The sequence below is a fragment of the Scatophagus argus genome, chromosome 18 (genome assembly GCF_020382885.2).
Source record: "Scatophagus argus isolate fScaArg1 chromosome 18, fScaArg1.pri, whole genome shotgun sequence".
Classification (NCBI taxonomy): domain Eukaryota; kingdom Metazoa; phylum Chordata; class Actinopteri; family Scatophagidae; genus Scatophagus; species Scatophagus argus.
The window spans coordinates 13,350,028-13,370,627 of NC_058510.1; the positions used below are offsets into that span (position 1 = coordinate 13,350,028).

Below are 20,600 nucleotides of genomic sequence, written 5' to 3' on the forward strand. Positions count from 1 at the left end.
GTTAACCATCTATCTTCGGGAATTTAAACGGGATTTCTGGTGAAAAACATAAGCTAACACAACGGAGTCTGTCTTTAGCCACCTACCGTTAGCTAGTTAACGTCCCTAAATCGAACCACAACAATAATGTGATCACGGGCAAACGGTTACCGCTAGCTACAGTTACTGTTGGGCCAATAAATCTTCACTTTATGTTTTTAAAAGCGGGCTATGTCCTAGTTGTTTCCGCTGATTGTGTTTCAAGGGACTCACCTGTCACCTGTCCTGTGCTGCCTAGAAGTCGGGCTTTGATTTCTCGATTTCTTGAGGTGTGTTTGCGGGATTGCGAGTTTATCTTCGTCTGCTTTCATAAAACCGCCGGTCAACGTTACTTTCACGACCACACACAAAATTCTAGAGTTGCTATGGAAACGGTAAGTTTAAATAAAATCTGAACATTAACGTTATATTATTTTAATTTTATATTGCAGTTACTTGCAGGAAAATTAAAATATTACTATATTTTAGGCGTATTAAATCAAAGTAATTTAGAAATACTGAAGTCCACAAATGCACCCCATATCACCACCCTCAGATTTTATTTGCAGTTGATTGCTCTGTTATACTTTAAAAAAAATTTATTTACCAAGATGAAGATTTAAATGATGCTTGTAGTCAATTTTGAACACTTTTTGGTAGTCATATATTAACATATATGTAAAAATAATACAGGATTCAGGGCAAAAAATGCCCACTCTCTGTTAGCATAGTAAGATTTTAATTGTAAACAATCCACATTATCTGAAAATCTCAGATTGTTTTAAACCTACACAACAACAACATTGTGTACAACATGACCCTGCATCAAACATCAGTTCACTTTTACATCCTTGTGAACATGCTAAAAATTTAATGAAAAAAGAAATTAAAAAGAAATTAAATTAAATGTACAGTAGTTGGTTACGTCACTCACTCATCAAAAGGGGGAAAGATGTTTATTCAAAGAAAGTTTTCACAGAAGCATGATCCTAATTTAGTATTTTCTTAATAAGAGTATAAGATTCTTATGAAGCACAGGAAGAAGAGTTTCATCAGTCCCATCCCATCTATAATGACTTAGGATTCAGCACATTCATATGAGACAAATGTCAGGGTGAAATTGTGCATAATTAATTATTTCTACTCTGAGCAACTCCAGTGCTTTTATCACTTGATTGGTGATGAAAAGGGCATGAGGTGGTCCTCCGGCATGTTTTCTGACTCAACACTTGGACTCTGTTCAATTGCACCAGAGTTCAAGTAGAGTTTGCAGTGCTGGATCAGGAGTACAGACCCCAGTAGATGGTGTTAAAGAGCAGGTAGGACAGAGGGAAGGCGAGTCGCGAGTATGAGTCTATCAGGTAGCTGTTGCTGACTAACAGGTCCACATTTTCACGCACAGACCGCTGCCGGCGCAGGCGAGTCCCCTCTGCAGGCCGGATGTCTGGGGTTTGAGTTGGTGTGGTAAGGGGGTCGGAGGTCATGGTGGGTGCCATGCGGGTGAACGGAGTCAGCTCAATGTCATTGTCATGGAAACAGCCATCAAAGGCCATTGCCTGGCTGGCATTGAAGGTGGATGGAATCTGAAATAGTACAGAGAGCAGTCAGAAGCACAGAACATGCTGGTACATAACATACTGTTTTTTGTTTTGTTGTTTTACACAGTTTTGTACTTTATATACACTCAAACCCACCTCATTTATCTTAAGACATCGTCAGATGACATGTGGGTTTTTTGAAGTGTTTAAAAAACCCACCTCATTTATCTTAAGACATCGTCAGATGACATGTGGGTTTTTCGAAGTGTGTTTAAAGCTGATACATCAATAGAGTAAAGGATTATGTGTTATGTGACAGGTGTCACGAGAAAATAACAAGAGATGCCATCACAGTTCGTGACCACTTCAGGTGTTTTTTGTCGTCAAAGGTTATCCTAAAGGTTAGAGAAGCAAGCTTGGGACTGGGGGGCAAATCTGGGTGAGGAAAACGAAAAAAGGGCTGAGCTTCCCTCGTGCCCTTAAATCCCTTAACCCCAACCGCCGCGAGTGCAGCTGCTCAGTGGTCTTAAGGTTGGACTGCGTATAATGAGAACGACAGGCTGTGGTTATGAATATGAATTTCTAATTTTATTGAATGAATAAATTATTTGTTTTGGACTGAGATGCAGGTGTTCTAATGTGATAGCTAGTGGCAGTGAATGTCACACATTGTATAAGACCCTGCAGGTCTAAATCTCTGAGGAGGCTCTCTGTTGTATGATTTGGTGCAATGTCTCCATATGACCACTAGAGGGAGACATTGAGTAAAATATGACTTTCCTTAGTCCGTGTTATTCCTATGAGTCCCTCCCTGTTTTGTTCCAAGTGTTAATGTGCGGTGTAATAATCCCTTGCGTTGCCTATGCTGACCTTCCCCCTCTTCATCTTCCTCATCTCCTCCAGAGTAGTACAGTAGTTCACAGCTGCATATTCAATCACAGTCAGAAAGACAAACAGGAAGCTGGTCCACAGGTAGATGTCCACCGCTTTCACATATGATACCTGGATAACAAACAAAATCAATAATCATATACAACTGACACACACTGACACTGACTGACAGCAATCACTGAAAAGGAAGCAAACGTTGTGTAGGATCCTGCGCAAGATTTGGCATGTGTTTCATCACATTCACAGCAGTTCATTAAAGTAAACAAACTAGGCAAGGATGCATGCATAAATATGCACAAAAAACAGTATGTAAGACACAGGGAGGATATCCTGGGATAAAGCTACTGTATATATGCTGTGCATTATGCAATAAATTAAGTCCACAGAGCAGCCACTCAAACAAATCCAACATGTCGACTCTCTCCAGCTGCATGTGTTAAGGTCCTGTTTAGTCAAAGTCAAAGTCAAAGTCAAAGTGTACTTTATTGTCAAAGATCTATGTAACAGGGGTTAGCACAGAAAATTGAAATTTCGTTTGACCAGTCTCCAATGTGCAGTAAAAACTAAAAACTAAAACTAAAACTAAACATGTAGGTAAGACAGTGACAATAATTACACACACACACACACACACACACACACACACACGCACACACACCCATACACATACACCCAAAACAGGCACACACAGTGTGCAGTAAAAGGACAACATCCTGATAAAACTATGTACAATAAAAAGAATTATGTTGGCCCATTACAGTGCCTGGTATTGAACTATATTATTATATTACTGACCCTTTTTGTACTGCATACATACAAGAATTTCTCAGTGGTATCATCACAAGTTCTAACAGTTAGAAAAAAAATATAGTCAGCCTACAAAAAACCTTTAAGGTCAGAAAGGCTTGGACTGACCCTGAGAGCCCAGATGAGCATGAAAACACCCAGAAAGACCTGGTGGTCTCTTGAACCCACACAAACACAGCTGTTACCTGAGGCATGGAGGAGGACACCCCTGTGATGATGGTGGACATGGTGAGCACTGTGGTTATACCTGCAGGAGGAGAAAACATTTGTGTTTTTACATTGCAGCACTTCTGTTTCCACACATAACACGCCCTCTGACATTTGGTGGGTCCATCTTTAGAGAAAATCTTCCAAAAATATATCAAGTTTGATGAAAACAACTGGCCAGCTATTAGAGTGAGTGATAATGACACACATATTGAAGCCATATAAGCCTTCATCACTCAATACTAATACTTCATGACACACTGATGTCAGTATTATAAATATTATGTTTCTAGTAGGTAACATCCAAATCAACATTCAAAGACAATGAGAACATCTTTTTCTTTTCGGATTCTTAGCAGATTTTTCCAACTTAACACTCTGGCGTCTTTAGAAAATATAAACACAGATTTCACATCACCCAAAGGCTTCATGCTAATGCTACACAACATTTCTTGATTTCGATTAGTAATAAGATTTATTTGGATGTAGTGGATAAAGAGCAGATGCATATGATAATACAATAAACAAAGTCACAGTACCATCTGGGGAAAGAAAGCTGGCCAAAGCAACAGAATTAATACTTGTTAACAGTATATGTTGATTAATTTGTGGTGTTACCCAAAGAGACACGTGCTGGAACGGCCCTCCTGTCGATCCAGAAGGAAACCCATGACAGAACCACCATCAGCATGGTGGGAAAGTATGTCTGCAGCATGAAGAAGAAGATGTGCCTCCGCAGAATGAAGTTAATGAACAGACGGTTGTACCAGCCTGGCAAAAGAGATGGGAGGCACTAATGTTGAACATCCACTGAGCAAAAACAAATATGATGCCACTTTATTTAAATTCAGTTTTTGGCAGAACAGAGACTTCAGCCCTTTCATCCTGAATTTAGGTTATTACACACACACACACGCACACACACAGACCGGTGCTGCTGTAGAAAGCCAGGCCACTGGAGGCTTGGAAATGTTCAATGAAAAACTGAGACAAGACAATCTCATCGGTCCTCAGAGAGTCATTCCCATTCTTCCAGTAAAGCATTAGGTCGTTCTCATTATATGCATCTGTGGAGAGAGAGAGAGAGAGAGAGAGAGAGAGAGAGAGAGAGAGAGAGAGAGAGAGGTGTTCAGTGTTACAGAAAATAGAGGAAAGATGAGAAGTGAAAAAGAGTCAGAGATTGGCAGGATTTGCTGGCAGTCATCTTAGTTTATCTTGCCATTTAGCTCTTTTGTTGTTGCATGTTTCACTTCTTTGATGTAGCAACACAGAGGGAAATGTATGTATTTTGTGTGTGTGTGTCTCACAGCTCTCCAGCTCCAGCGAGCAGTTCTGTGTGTCCAGAGGGAAGCTACTGAAGTCCATTGAGCAGAGAGCCGTCACAGTGACCCTGAAACACACAGACACATGTAACACAGATCTCACTACAGTCATCCATCACATCCTGGATGGAACTTTTCTGTTGTTGTCAAGGAAACCAGAACGTAACTGTCTCTCATTGGCAAGACGTTTGAAATACTTTTCTGGCACCAAGGCATGTAGAGAAGGAAAAATAATGGAGAAAATAAAAAGGAAGAGCAGAACTTAGAATTCTACAGAGTGCATCTGCCAGGCCTTTAGCTCTTGTTTCAGGTTTCACAGACATTTCTCCAAGTCAAAAGGTAATTGGTTGTTGGTGTGTTAGAGTGCAACGGCAATGGACCAAAATGCGTTTGGAGGGTTATGTGTATTACAGTAGCTAAATGACATTTACAACTGACATTGAATTCAGATAGTGATAGCAGTAACTTTAACTTCTGTTTTAAAATTTAGCTCAGACATTCATGAGTCCATGAATTGCATTAAAATAGTCTTGTATGTCCTTTAATTTGTTGTTAATGACTAAAAACATACAAAACTAATGACATCCAGCCTCAGCTGTGCTTAGTGTTTAGTGCTGGTTAGCAAATGTTAGAAACTTTAAACACTAAACTAAGGTGGTGAATATTAAACCTGCTAAACATTAGCCTGCTGGCCTGTTAGGTACAAGCTACAACAGAGCTCTTAGCCTTGTTTTAAAATCCATTTTGGAAGTTCTACTGGATATTTGTTGATTGTGCATGGACAAATTAGGAAAAAAAACAAAAACAAACAGTGAAGTGAATGCAGCAAATATGGTGACCAAATTCATGTCAAACTCTTGATTTGATGCACTCCAGAATGAACCACCGGCCTGATTCTGGGTGCTGACACTGAGAGCTGGCTGAAACATGGCTAACAAACGGGTGATTTTCAGCTCAAGTCTACCTCCACAGCTTAACTTCTGTTAACACCTGTCCCTGCCCTGTACCTGACGCTGTACAGAATGTTTCCATCAGGGTAAACCCGCAGCATGATGTTCTCCATGGTGGTGTCGTGGATGAAAGAGCGCTTGGAGTGGACAAAGAAGACATCAGGGACCCAAATTTTCTTCACAAGCCTCGAGTCAAACGTCCTGCTCTGATTGTTTCGTGATGGAAACGCTAGTCGCTCGTCTTTCCAGTAGTGACGCAGGTACAAAGTCATGGTGAAGTCCTGCAGAACACAGGTACAACATTAAATCAATAATGTCCACAGCTGCTTTTCAATCTCACCTCTGATGTTTTTTTTAACCCTCCAAAACAATTCATGAACATTACACAACAGTATTTTAAAAGAGCAATTGATTATATGGCTAGAATCTGAAAGCTATCCAAAAATAAAGAGTGGCAGCATATCAGTAGAAAAAACACCTACTACTGCTTTGCTGTAGTTTGGCTGTAGCTATAGCTACTGTTAGCTCAGTTAGCCATGGAGTTAGTGACACTATAGCTGACTGGACTGTGTATGGGCTGCATCCTCAGATCATTTTAATTTTGAGAGTATTGGAGCTGAAAGAAATTAGAGCCATTGATGGATAGCATTTAGACATAACAGACAGACATTTTTCTGCCACAGTCAAAGGACAGGAATGGGATGTGAGGTGGGTTACAGACTACATCCAGATTTTCAACAATCCAGTTGAGGATGCCATGAAACACTGTCCTCCCCACAATTTATCTCTCTTGGCTGCAGGAACTTGATAAAGCATTTATGAGAAAGTGGCCAGTTGAGTTGAAAGCAGAGCCATCAAGGGGTCATGAGCCAGATGAAAGTGAACCAAAAGGAAGTGATGTCAGAGCAGCCCGAAGCGAACGTCACAACCTTTTTTTAACCCTTTGAAGTTCCAGTTTTCAAAAACAGCATTTGCACAATTTTCTGAACTCTTGAACCGTCATAAGGTTGCATCGTTAAACAGCATTCCTCACCATGTTGACCTCAGAGATGCTGTCAATGCTCTCCACCTGTACATCAATGCCTACAGGGATGGCTGCTCCTGAAACGACATAAAAACACCACTAGTTTTAAACTCACTGGCTCATAAATCAAGGCAAAGTGTCTGTTAGGAATGATGCTGCACCTAAGAACAGGCTTCATGAAAATATTTAGTCTCTTCTATCACCAGTTTGTTAAACAATGATGACATTTTCTTCTACAGCATCACAAAACCTGCACTGAAACCTTTTATGTGCTATCATGCTGTGCATGTTGTTTCACAGGATTATTCCCCACTAACAAAAACACTGAAATGTAAACTATTTAAAATAGGTTCGTCCACAATCATCTGCATTGGCCCTCAAACCTCACACTGGAAACAACATCATTTGTCCTTGTCACCAGCCATCGGCCCGTGTCCTCCACACTCCCCCTCTCCTTCCACCTCATTAGCAGATTAAGCTTGTTTAACCGCTAAACCTGAACAACCTGATTCGTGCACACAAACAGAGGAAAACAGCTAAACGGTACAAATCCCCCCTGCTACTCTTCCTCCACAAAGCAATCATGACCCGGCAAAGTTTGGGAAGGAGGGTTTCTGGGGACATGTGTCCTCTAACCAGCAACGTGATGATGTTTGGTGGTCAATCTTCTTAGGTAATTTTAGGATTTATCCAGCGCTGTGGCCTGCTGACTAAAAAGCTCATTCCTGACTTGACCACAAGCGTCAGCAGTGATTTTACTGTTGTCTTAAACCCATAAACATTTGTAACACTCGCAGTACGTCAATGTTAAAGTTTAACAACAACGGAAATGCACTGAAAGAAGGAGCCATCATGACTGCCAGGCGATTTGCAGTTTACAAAATGTCTAGATGTCTACATTTAAACAGAACTAAATGTGTTTATACTAGGAGTCCTTTTAGTCCTCTAGGTTACATTACAGTCGTTGTTTAAACGATATTCATTTTTGGTGTAGAACAGCTCTATGTAAACTCACATGTAAAAAGTATCTCTTTTAAGTCAGTTTTTAGAAAGAACTTCAGAAGTTCTCACAGGAACAACAAAAGGGAAAAGAGGAAGATGAAAGAGACAAAAGATAATATAAAAAAAACAGCATAAGCAGGCTTGAGTAAAGTTAGAATCCCAAATCAAATTCTGGATCAGCTGGAGTGAAGATGAAGAAAACTTTCAGAGGCAGTTGAACCAAACATTAGAGCAAAATGAGTGAACGACATTCAGATTAAAGCTGTGGTCTGATTTTTACAATATCCCTTGGTTGGAGTAAGACTAACTAGTGGTGAGGCTGCACAAGTTCGAGCACTTGCTAATTAGCACTTAACACAAAGTACAGCTGAGGCTGATGTTCAGTCTTCATGTCTGCTGGTTTAGGGTACATAAACACACACACAGTCTGATACACACTGGTTTGGGCTTGTCTGTGACCCCTGTCTGGATGTGGTTTACTGGCATTTACATTCCTGTTTTCACTCTCAAGGGCAACAAGAAAAAATAAGATGCATTCAAAAAGTCTGCGTGTGTGCTTTCGGTGTGAACACGGATGTAAAGTCTGTTAATTCCACTGGAACGTTAGCAGGCCTGCAGCTCAATAAACACTTCATTTAATGAAGTTCATCTGACAGCGAGGACCGTAAAGCTCCTGCTGCAGCCTGGCTTTGTCCAACCATGACGTGTAAAAACCACCAGCAGTCCAGACTCAACGTTTAGCGTAACCCAGACAACGACTTGCTGTTGGTGGGAAAAACCTGAATCAGAGGGTTACTCACTGTCCATTTCTCTTCCCTTTGCTGCTTTCCATTTGTGTCACACCCAGTTAGAGTTAGTTTAAGGCATGAGGTATTTTGTAGAGAGGAAAGAGGTCAGGTTAAAACCTCCATAGCAGCTCTCTCTAAGAAAGTTTTTGTATTTGAACAGATTTCAGAAGTGAAACTCATGAACTCCTGATTTAAACACTGAGGGTAGCAGTAATGTATGTACTCCGCGGCTGTGGAGTCCTCTCACTTTTCTTTTCATTTTGAAACATATGCTATATATCTAACATATTTTTGATTGTAATTTTTTTTGTTTTTGTTTTTGTATACACCAAAATAGCAAAGCCCATTCCTTTAATGTGAAACATACTTCAGGCAAGAAACCTGATTCTGATCCTGGTGAACTTTTTCAAAAAAGTGTCCCTTCATATTAAAAACCCAAATCGCTAGATTCTCCCATAAGACAATAACTTACCTCAGCCAGCTGGGTTAAAAGGCTCTGTTTCTTTTCTTTTTGAGAGAAAATTGACTTAGACTCATATGTTTCACTACACTGACTGAACTTTCTATCACCCACTGCCAGATGGATGCAGATATTATATGTCATGTATGTGTTGCTACAGTACATTAGATTATACAAAGGCTTAAAAATGTGGTATCTCCTGAAAGGTAGGTGTTGAAGGTAAAGTAAAATCAACTGAATTTACTGAATTATGGGACTGAATATGAATCAGAGTGAATTACTGATTTCTGGTGATAAAGTGCTCTTCCAGCTGAGAAAACACGATGTAGCAGAAAAGAAAATGAGTTGGCCTCTATGTGTCTCTTAATGGTTAAATAGTTAATACGTCCCTGTGTGTTTTATTACAGGGGTGTAGTAGTTATACTGGTATTATGTCCTGTAATTTAATAACAACAACCAGTACAGCTCTGCCCATCTCATCACCAGAAAAGTTTTCTCTCGATAATTTTCTGGTTTCCATAAGCAAACTGCAAAACAATGTGAATGACTTAAAAAAAAATCAGAAATGTGTGCAGAAGTTCAGAGGTCTCGCTGTAGCACCGCCTATTTCACAAATGAATTTCTGGTTTGACTGGGCACTAATGTCGTGTTTCAACACCGTGGTGCTAACCATGTGAACGCAACAATGGCTGCTGCGGGCGGTGGTGGTGGTGGGGGGGGGGGGGGGTTTGAACTCTAGACATGGTCCAATTATGGCTGCCATTCCAACAGATGCATCTTTTTCTCATCAACTGAAAAACAAGATATTGAGTAAGTTATCATGAAGCATTATTTGCAGAAGCCTTGGATTTATCTGCACAATGGAGACTAGAGAAGTTCATTTCTGTCATTAGGGAAAAAATGCAGGTGGGTGTTTTTTCACCAGTTCTGGTACAAAGCAGGAAAGTGGAGGAAATAGTTGGTCACGTTTGTTCCTGCTCAGCCTGTTTCACGCACAGAGGAAATAAGTAAAAGGCCTCAGGTGGTCACATATTTTCTCCTGCATGAGGCAATGTGGGGTTTGTTGTCGTTTGTGTTTGCTTGGCATCAGTGAAACAATGCTGACAGCTCTGTGCAGGTGTTTCAAAACAAAAGTAAACTCTGCATGATCCGGCCGCAAAAACAAGGATAACTTTTTCATTTCTGCGTATGGCCCCAAAAGGCAGCAAAAGTTCAGTGTTTTGTGTTTTGCACAGATTGTCCTTCTGCTGTTCAATCCAGCTCTGCACTTTGATTTGGGTAAACCTACATCACTTCAGTTCGTGAGCCGCTGCAGATTTACCTTAATAACACGTCAAAATCATGCTTTGTGCAGCTTTGAGGTCATGTTTTTGTTTTTTTGTGCCAAAATGTTTGAGTGCTCAGCATTTCAGTCTTTTAATCCCTGAACACAGTGCTGCAGACGGATCAATTCATGCAGTCATAAGCAGCAGAATGCAGCTTTATGGTCTCAGGATGTCTCTTCCTCTGTCACCGCTCTGTGGGTTTTCATATGAGTCCAATCAAAGGAGGGGGAGAAGTGAAAGGAGGAGAGGGATTAAGAGGAGATTCTCTGGGCAGGTTGGGAGAGCATCAATGTCAGACTCCTACACAATCCATACTGACTCAGCTCAGCCATGTGTGATGCTGGCAGCTCAGACTGACACACCGTAATGTAATGAAAGCTCTGCTCACAGCAGACTGAAATCCACACAGACTAACCCTTAAATAACCCTACCAGTGGTTTTCCATGTTAAAGGTCTTTCTGCAAATAACGTGTGCTTTACATCACGGCTAAACGTTTTGGTAGCAGTGTGTTTTTGCTGTGTTGTAGACTTTGGTTGGGTATTTTTCCCCCCAAGTAATTGCAAGCAGCAATTGTCTTCAAGGTCTGTTCATTACTGTACAGTGTGAAAATCATCTGGCATTCACATCACATTCATCAGGCAGATGGCTTTCCCCAGTGGTGCCATGTAATAATGCACTTACTCTGTTTTCAATCCATCTCAGTCCCACAACTTTATAAAAGTGAATTAGTAAACTTTTAATTTTAAGTTTCCAAACCACAACCAACTGTGGCATGTGAGTTTTATTTGTGCAATCCGACATAAAAGATATTAAAGAAACAGGCAACAGTATTATTATCCATTATTGTGATTGCACACTGCCTGCAGACAGACATTCAAGTGGGAGGAGGAAAGATTTTGGCAATTTGATGGATTGTTTTACTGCATCTAATGACTCATTGCCTGTTAAAAAAAGTGTCAAAGTACAGTGAGGCACATTTACTTCCTGTAAAATCACAGTAAACATATTAACATCAGCTTTTTGAACTGCCAAGCCTACTTCTTATGACAAGAATGAATCTGCCAATGGGATTCCAGATTTGGTACCAGAAATGAGGTCACACAGTGAGAACGTAGTTCCAGCTCGTAAATAACTTTGAAGGAATTATGGAGTCATGGTGTCTAACTATAAGAGAGAAAGGTCGAGGTGTTCTAAATGCGGTTTATAGGGATTCAATTCATGTTTACAGACATGTTTTAAAGGTTTGATCTCCATATAGAAACACTATGAGTCCTTCACATGTGCAAGAAATAACAGAAAATGTCATATGGTGTATTTCAGAACTCTGGAGAGGACTGTACTTTGGATTCTTTGGCTTCTCTGGTCTCACACAGACACATACAGACAGCAGCTATAGGCTTATCTGAGGCAGAAAAAGCTGAGATATCCCTCTGTGTAAAATTACAGTCCGTGGAAATGCCACAGGGCCGTGGGGCAGACAGTGGTGCTCTTGTTATCCCCACCCTGAATGACGAAAAGGACCGCAGACACATGCGGGACAACCATATATACCGACGACACAAAGGAAGATGTGATGGCAACGAGGAGGCCGTGTGTGCCTGAGGGAGTCACAGACATTTACTCAAGGACTGTATTTAAATACAAATTTAAAGTACTTGGACTCGTACTTGAGCCTTTCCACTTCATGCTACTTTCCCTTTCTGCTTCACTACATTTATCTTTATTAGCTACTTTACAAATGAAGCATGAAAAGATAAAGAGCTAACCACTAGACCACTCGACATATCTAACTGCAGTTCTAAAAATAAGATGAACGATGAAAGCAGCAACTCGGTGAGCTACAACATTTAAAGTTGCTTCTATGTTAGATAGACAGATAGACAGACAGATAGATAGATAGATAGATAGATACTTTGTTGATACCGAGGGAAATTCAAGAAATTCAAGTTAATGCATCAGTAATAATAATTCAAAAAAAAAAAATGCACTGTATCTTTTAGGTACATTTGCTGATTATGTTGTTTTACTTTGGTAAATATTTTATTGATGTATGATTTTTACTTCAGAAGGAGTGTTTGTCCACGGATTGTCATCAGCAAAGGATGCAAACATGTCTTCCTGCAGTGGGTGGATAGTAAGGGGATCAAAAACACTGTAATACTGCAACTTAATATAATGATAACCGAAACTATGAAACTATGTAAGTCCCTATTCCAGTCAAATGCAGAGGCAGTCATAGTGACAGGGAGCAGAGTTTAGTTTTGCTTTAAAAAAAAAAGTCCAGTTTTAACAATTGTCATGTTTTGAGATCAGTAGAAGAATAAGAGGAAGAGACTGTCATCACCAGAAAAATGACAGCATTGTTCTTTGTTGAAAAACCTTTTGGTGACATACATCCTTTTGTAGTCATAAAAATAATGACTCTAATGTACTGACAATGACTGGGAGGACAAACTGGAGGACTTTTTAAACTAACAGTCAGCGTTGATTGACCAGAATCTTCTAGCTGTGAAGCCTGTGTCCTGTAAACTACTGTGCAGTATTTGGATTTCTAATAAACATTCGACTGCATTTCATCATCACACAGCACCTAAAACAATATGCCCTCACCAACACAGTACACTGCATTGTTTTAATGGAGACAGTGATGGAAAAAGGTCTTGTATCTCTGACATAAATGAAAATAGAAATTTGAATTAGCGAAAAATGCTGTTGGAAGTCCTGAGGAAAAAAAAAAAACCCTTACTTAAAAATCATGTAAAAAAATAATCAGCTAAATGTACTTAAAGTGTGAAAAGCAGTGCTGTGTAAAGTACTCACTATGCAGTAAATGTTCCTTGTCAGAGTTTTATTGATACATCTGATGGTTTTAGATTAATATCACTGCTGCATTAATGTCCCGTTTTACTGCTGGAGATGACGGTGGATTTCCCAGCCCATCCAAGAGGGTTTTTAAATTTACATTTAGAATCATCGAACATGGAGATAAGTGGTTTTCAGTGAAGGCTGTGAGCTAAATTGATGAATTGTTATCTGAAAAGTAACTGATAACTAAAGCTAGCTGATGAAAGCAGTGGAGTAAAAATAAATCTATAAATATATGACTCTGAGATGTAGTAAAGTTAAAGTAGGCTACCTTGAATTTGTACATATGGTACTTGAGCTTTAACTTTAACTTTAACTGTACAGGTGGCAGAGTACCTAGTACCTAATTTAGTACTTTGTAAAACACATTTAAAAAGTACTAACTTACAACAGTAATGTGATTGGAAAAGTAATACTGGTCAGTTCAGCACCATGAGGAAATGTTTCTCAAATCTGCAACACAACACAACAATGTGGTTAATTTTTTAAGATTTAAATGATGAAAAAGTCAATAGGATTTGCTTTTGTAAGCAAAGCCTGTTCTCAAACTGGTTGCAAGGACTTGAGCTGCACCTGGACCACCTCCCTACAGCTTGTCTCCAACATGTCTGGGGCATTTTGCCATTTTCCATCGTGTGCTTGCATGTCAGTGTGCATCTACTATTTGATACTGATGATCTTCATTGCAGTCGTCAGTCTGTTTCCCACCCCTCCATCTGCTCCAGACCTGGAATATAATCCAGATTAATGCACACGAATCCCCCCGACTCTCTCTCTCTCTCTCTCTCTCTCTCTCTCTCTCTCTCTCTCTCACACACACACACACACACACACAAAGGCACTCATTATGTTGCAAAAAGACACAAAGGGCACTCAGTCACATTTGAGTGAGCACGCAGAGTCCTACTGTATTACAGATGCATTAATGCTCACACACACACACATACATATACACACTCTTGTGGCCACACAATGCTGCAATCTGGGTCAATGTTGTTGATTTGGGATTGACACATTCATTGTCTGGGTGACCCAGTGCCCGTCATCACATCATCAAACCACCATGTACGCATCATAAGCGTGGGATGAGGAATGATTTTCTCTGCCGGACAATGTGTGAGTGAGTGGATTAAATCATCAGGGATCACAGATGAAATGAGGTGTGCCTTTGTGTGTGTGTGTGTGTGTGTGTGTGTGTGTGTGTGTGTGTGGGTGGGTGGGTTACTGTTATTTTGTGAGGACCAACTTCAATTTTCAACCATTGTACACTTTTGCGTTGTAAGGTCATTTTGTCCCGTCCTATACTTCAAAGGGCTGTTTGAAGGCCAAGATTAGGCATGTTTGTGTGTGTGTCTGTGTGTGTGTGTGTGTGTGTGTGTGCGTGTGTGTGTGTGTGTGTGTGCGTGTGTGTGTGTGTGTGTGTGTGTCTGACCTCCAAAGCCTGGTCTCATAGCAAAGTCGTGCTCTTCAATCCTCAGCAGCTGTTCACTTTTTATTAGCAATGTTTTGGTGCTGTCCTGCCTCTTCAGTTTGTAGTCAATGCGCCTGCAGAAACAATACACACACACACGCACACACACACACACACACAATGTGTTGAGTGATTAGTTGGTTTATCAAGGCTGTAATTGCAGATTTTGATTAGGGAAACCACAGTTTGTGTGTTTTCTCCTCCTCCTCTCTGCCACTCGCTCTCATCCTGCCAAAAACCCTAACCTTTATCAAAGGTGTGGCACGGCTTCACGAACAAATAAACACAAGTGCATTTGCACACACGTGTGCATTCTCTAAACCTTTTCATTATGCTCCAAAACAATCTTTGGTGCTGATAAAACCAGTTGCTGCAAGCATATCACCATACTGCAGATAACAAGCACTTCACACTACATTTCCCATAAGTCCTTTCTTCCTCAACCTTCATATAAAAGTCAGAGTGGAAGGAAAATTATTTGTCAACTATCTTTCATCAGGATGAAAAGTTTACTCACATGCTATACTTAAACATTGGGGTACTTGTACTTTACTTGAGTCTTTTAATGCCATTTTTTTCTGCTAAATCATGATTCAGAGGGAAATCTTATAAAATTTTATACTTCCTTTATATACAACACACATTAAGAGTTTATAAATGATAGTGTGTTCGTTCTGAATACTTCTTCCATCACAGTAACACACACATGGTTTCCCACAGCAAAAACAAAACAAAAGTGGCAATCTTGTTTCATTGGCTTCCTGGAAAATGTTTTCATTGGTTCCTTCACTGTGCACATCAGTCAAATATAAAACCAAATATAAATCTGTCCTTCAACATGGAAGTGGAAGCATAACACAGCTGTAAAAATTTTTTTCTTTTCCAGAGGTTTTAGTTATGACCCAGAGAATTTAACGTGTGTGTGAATCATTTACAAAGTCATTTTTTGTTCACTTTTTTATCACTGGTTCTAAAGCCAACTCATTCACTTGTACTTCAGACATTAACAGGGCTGAAGCTGGTAATTTAGAAATAGTAAGGTCCGTTTTTGGTCCAAATTTCTAGAAAAATTACCAGGGACATGACCTCAGTGTCCTCAACAGTAGTTACAGCTCTGGTTATTAAGGTACTTTATTTCCCAGAGTACCATTTGACAGACTGCAGTGATGGAGCTGAAGAAGGACAAAACTCATGTTCCGCTGAAATGCAGTGAGTAGAAATGCACTTTCCGTTGCCTCACACTTTTTTTACACAGTTATTACACATGTTGCTTTTAGGAGTAATTCTGATATTGTACTTTGTACTTTACATTTTTAGGGAAAGGTTAATGTCATAACATAAATGCTGTGTAATGATTGGTCAGTTTGTTGCCAATGGTGATTGTTTGATGACACTGGAATTTGCTATTAGTGTTTGAGTGTTGCTGAATGGTATACTGCACAGACAGCGTGAAGTAAACACATTCAACAGTTAGTTAAATAAACAGTAAACTACAGTATATGTATGACATTCAACCAGGAAAACCCCAACAAGATGACATTCAGGATGTAGAAGGTGTAATTACAGACTGAGCATGGTGCCTCTCAGCTGCAGCACATACTGCACTTTATGTGTGTGGGTGTGGGTGTGTTTGTGTGTGTGTGTGTGTGTGTGTGTGTGTGTGTGTGTGTTTGTATGTGTGTGTGTTCGGGGGAGGGGGGGTTAAACACACGTGCAGTGCACAGGTGTGCACACAGTGAGAAAGAGATAAAAGCCATTTGAGATTTTCTCTGGCGGATAAAAAGCAGCTTTGAAAGACATGCACCTTGACACACACACGTCGACACACACACACTATTTGGTCTTCTATTATTGTGAGGTCAGACAATGTATTTGAGCCAAATCCTATCTCCATAATCCCTTAAATTAACCTTGAAACAAACGCTACAATCTCCTAAAACAACCCAAATTTAGCAATAACCTCAACCCTGAAGCTAATTCAATTCACTAAACACTAAGTTTAACTGTTGCTCTTCACAATCAACTGGACAGAAAGTAAGGACATGAATAAAAAGACAGCATTTACATTTTGGAGATATACAAAATACAAATTTTCCATATTGTTCTGGCCACATTTGATCCACATGCAGACAACAGAGGCACACACGCAGATCTGAGGTCAGGCGCAACAGATGAGGACTGCATTGCTGTGACTGGAAGGCAGCATTCGCCCATAACTGATGCTGTAATGCTATACTGAACATACACAGAAGTCTTCATTACAGAGATGCTCCAGCCATTCGTGAGATCTGCTGAATTGGATATCATATTTATTGTGTACTTAACCTTGTGAGAAATTCATAATCGTGGAGGAAGTATACTTCCTCCACACTGAGAAAATCATGTGTTCAGTAAAAGTCCTGCATTAAAAATGTTACAAAAGTAAAAGTATGTCAGTATAATTAGGAAAATGTGATTAAATTATTTTAAAAAAAATACTCAATGCAGAAAAATGTCATTTTTGACTGTTTTAAATGACAGATTTTTATGAATCATGCATTGATTTTTATGAATCATGCATTGATGTGTAAGCAAAATATTAATGTGATAGATACTACTGACGTGGAGCTAATTTTGAACCGTGAACCATTAAAAGTGATGGTTGCCAATTAATTTTCTGTCCACCATAACTGATTAATCATTTACTGTCTCAGCTGTACTTGTTCTATAGTTGTTTATTGCAAAATATTTTATAAGCCCCTTTGTGTGTAAAAATCTTGTAAAGTACCTCATAACTCATAACTAAAGCTGTCAGATGTAGTGGAATAAAAAAGTTAAAAGTAGAAAGTTATGAAATCGAAATACTCAAGTACTTTGCTCTAATCTTTGTGTTGTTTCTGAACTGTATGTCCCACAGATCACCTGTCACTCAAACAGTAAGGGCAGGGCTGTGACATCACTCAGCAGATGAAGGTCATACTGTTTTCTCACTGTTCCCACATGCATCAGCTGTCAGTCGTTTTAACAAACTAAGAGCCAGATGTGGCTTTTACAAACAGTTTCTCTGGACAGTAGCCAGAGTACAGATCTTAATGAACAGCTTGTTCACATTTTTATTACAGAGACTGAGTGACAATGTGTGTGTGTGCAATAAATACAACCCCCTTAGTCAAATGTCAGCAGCAACATGTCTTGGTCTGCAGTGGTTTCATACGACACCATCCTCACTGAAGTACTAACATATTTGATATTCTTTAGCGTTAATAAATGTATCCTCCCTCCTCTAACTCTTCTTCTTAGTCTTCATTTTTTTTTAACAAGGATGATTATGTTCACCATGCATCAACCCCATTTAGACAGAAGGTGTTGACGGAAATCCATTCAGTGATTTTATTCAGTAACACAGAAGCAGAGAAGTGAAGCTGCTTTTTCCTGCTGGTCAAATAAAACCTGTTTGAGGAGCACAGTCTTTGCCAACAGCTGAAATATGTCTGTGTATGAGCTGAGAGTGATCAGTCATCTGCTGAGGGCAATAAAACTGCATAGTTAATGAAAAATGGGCAAAATTCCACGTTAGGGAAGGCTATTGCTGTGATCTCACTTTTTAAAATAAAATAATCCAGCTAGAAGTGGTGAATCAAGGAAGTGAAAGTGATCGAATCGTGGGAACCTCTATGTGAAATGTTCTTTAGAAACGAAATCACAGCTTCCTGACAAGCCTCACAATATGTTGCTAGGAACTGTAGGAGACCATAGAGAGACAGTATTGTATGATGTGCACAAGGTAAAACATTCTTGAGCAAAATTGTGAGCTCTGATATTAGGCTACATAAACAGAATTTACTTGACTAATGTTGCTTCTGTATCTGTTTGATGTGTAAATATGAAAATGCTATGTTATGTCTATGTTGGGTTAACAACTCACTGTGCTGCCCCCGAGTGGCCAAAAAAAATTAAGATGAAAACAAAGACGCTACTAAGAGTCTGAAGTACTGACTCAAAGGTTTTTATTGATTTATTTGTCATGCTGAGGTGTGACAAGTGTGAGCGTGTCCATCTGTGTGTCTCACCCTCCAAACTTGAACTTGCTGTTTTCCCCAAGGAAGACCTCCTTGTTCTTCCTGCGTCCAGAGTTGCGACCGCCGGTCACCATGGCAACTAGGCTGGCCACAGCCAGAGCCAGGCAAGTCAGCACTTCCAGCTTCATGTTTCACAGGTTGCCCCGCCACCACTGACACAACGCCAGCATCCCGACCCACAGCGACTCACCAGCTCCACCTCCGTCCTGGCTGCCCTGGGAACTAATGCTGGTGGTTTTGGTCAAACATCCCACAGCGGTTGGAAGTTTCCTCAACCAGAGTGCTCAAGAACAAGACTTCCAAATACATGGGTGATCTCTTGAAATTTTCTCTTAAATGCATAGATATATGTTTCTGCATATATCTCTGCAGCAGATGTTTGTACGGCTCCTTGGTCTCCGGCTGAACATCCCGGCTGATCTCCAGGATCTCCTGTTGTCTCCTCTGCCCTCCGTCCAGCTTCATTCACTTCTCTCTCTCTCTCTCTCACAGTCTGTCTCTGTCTGTTTTATCTGCGGTTTTGTGGATCTTTCTATCTCTGATTAAAATCGATATGAATCTATTCCTCACGGCGATAGAGGAATGACACTAATTCCACAATAATCCTCTTATCTACAGCCCCAGCAGTCTTTCACTAACCTACAAACAATCACACACACACACACACACACAATCCAAAACCCATCAGCAATCAGGATTTTCTCAGTGGGACAATGAAAAAACAGGCACCTGGCGTGATTATTTGAGGTAAAAGCACACCTCCACCTTGCGTGTGTGTGTGTGCGAGAGAGAGTGTGTAAAGAGAGGCTTTCGAGCGAGAAAATGAATCATGGGCTTTTGAAACAGCTTAAACAGCAAAAGGTCGTCAATATCAGCCGAGATTTAATCTGAGCTGGAGTGGAGCGAGTTGAGTCTAATCCTGCCTCACCTCACGTCTTCCTCACTTTACACCTCTGGAAGACATAATCCTAAACACACACACAAGTATGCTGATATTGGCACGTGCAGTACTTGTGTATGCAATTTTAGGAGTATTTTTTGACAACTGAGGAGTGTGACGAATTTCCTCTTTTTCTGCTCAAACTGCCCATATTGTGTAGCATCACCAGAGTTACTGAAGTGGACTGAGTGATCTCAACATGATGCAATCTCAAAGTCTGTTGTGTTAAGAAAAAGAAGAAACAAAACGTGAGAAATATTTCCGACTCCCAAAGCATTCAGTGGTCATTTCCTGAAGAACAGATAAGTAAATAAAAAGTGGAAATATATATTATTTTTGCTATTTTCCTCAATGTTAGTTTTTTTAAAGGGCCAAGCTGTCAGTCAAGCACTTCCTGCCCAGGCTGTAGCGCCACCGTCGTCAACATTGGGAAACATTTTCTGACTGTGTAATCATCATGAAGCGCGAATAATTGAAGTCCTGACTACAACCTTTGCTGCCTTCCGTGTGTGGATGTAGGGAGCCTGCCAGCATGCAGGACTTGGTAACATCCTCTTCTATACAAGCTCAGTCAGTCCATTTGCAGCCCTCTTGCGACTTGGATGCATGGTATGTAATGCTGCCTCTGCCTCACTGTTAAAGCTCAGAGTCCTGATTCATACAGTCCATATCAAAGAGCATATTGGAAATCAGCTTTCTTTTCTTTTCTTTTTTTTTTTGCCTTTCGCCTTTTGTTGACCGTACATTTTTTCCAATGTCCTTTGGTGCTTTACTTTACTGTACTATCACCAGTGTTTAACACACAGCAAGTGGAAAGAATCATTATAGCATTATAACTGCTCATTTGATTGTTATGAATGCAGATCACTTGATCATTGACTGTTTCAGTCTTATCAGAGATTGTCATAAATGTGCAATAAAAGGTAAAGGTTC

General features: G+C 40.1%; 1 protein-coding gene across 1 annotated transcript; it reads right to left on the reverse strand.

Moving 5' to 3' along the window:
* Nucleotides 1-891: 891 nt before the first annotated feature.
* Nucleotides 892-19,781, reverse strand: LOC124049963 (gamma-aminobutyric acid receptor subunit rho-3). Its single transcript, XM_046372127.1, has 10 exons — nt 18,719-19,781; nt 14,631-14,743; nt 6,767-6,834; nt 5,791-6,014; nt 4,769-4,851; nt 4,391-4,528; nt 4,080-4,232; nt 3,440-3,501; nt 2,427-2,558; nt 892-1,601 (listed from the first exon to the last, which is right to left on the reverse strand). The coding sequence occupies exons 1-10, from the start codon at nt 18,853-18,855 to the stop codon at nt 1,299-1,301; spliced, it is 1,413 nt and encodes a 470-aa protein (XP_046228083.1). The 5' UTR covers nt 18,856-19,781; the 3' UTR covers nt 892-1,298.
* Nucleotides 19,782-20,600: the final 819 nt, after the last annotated feature.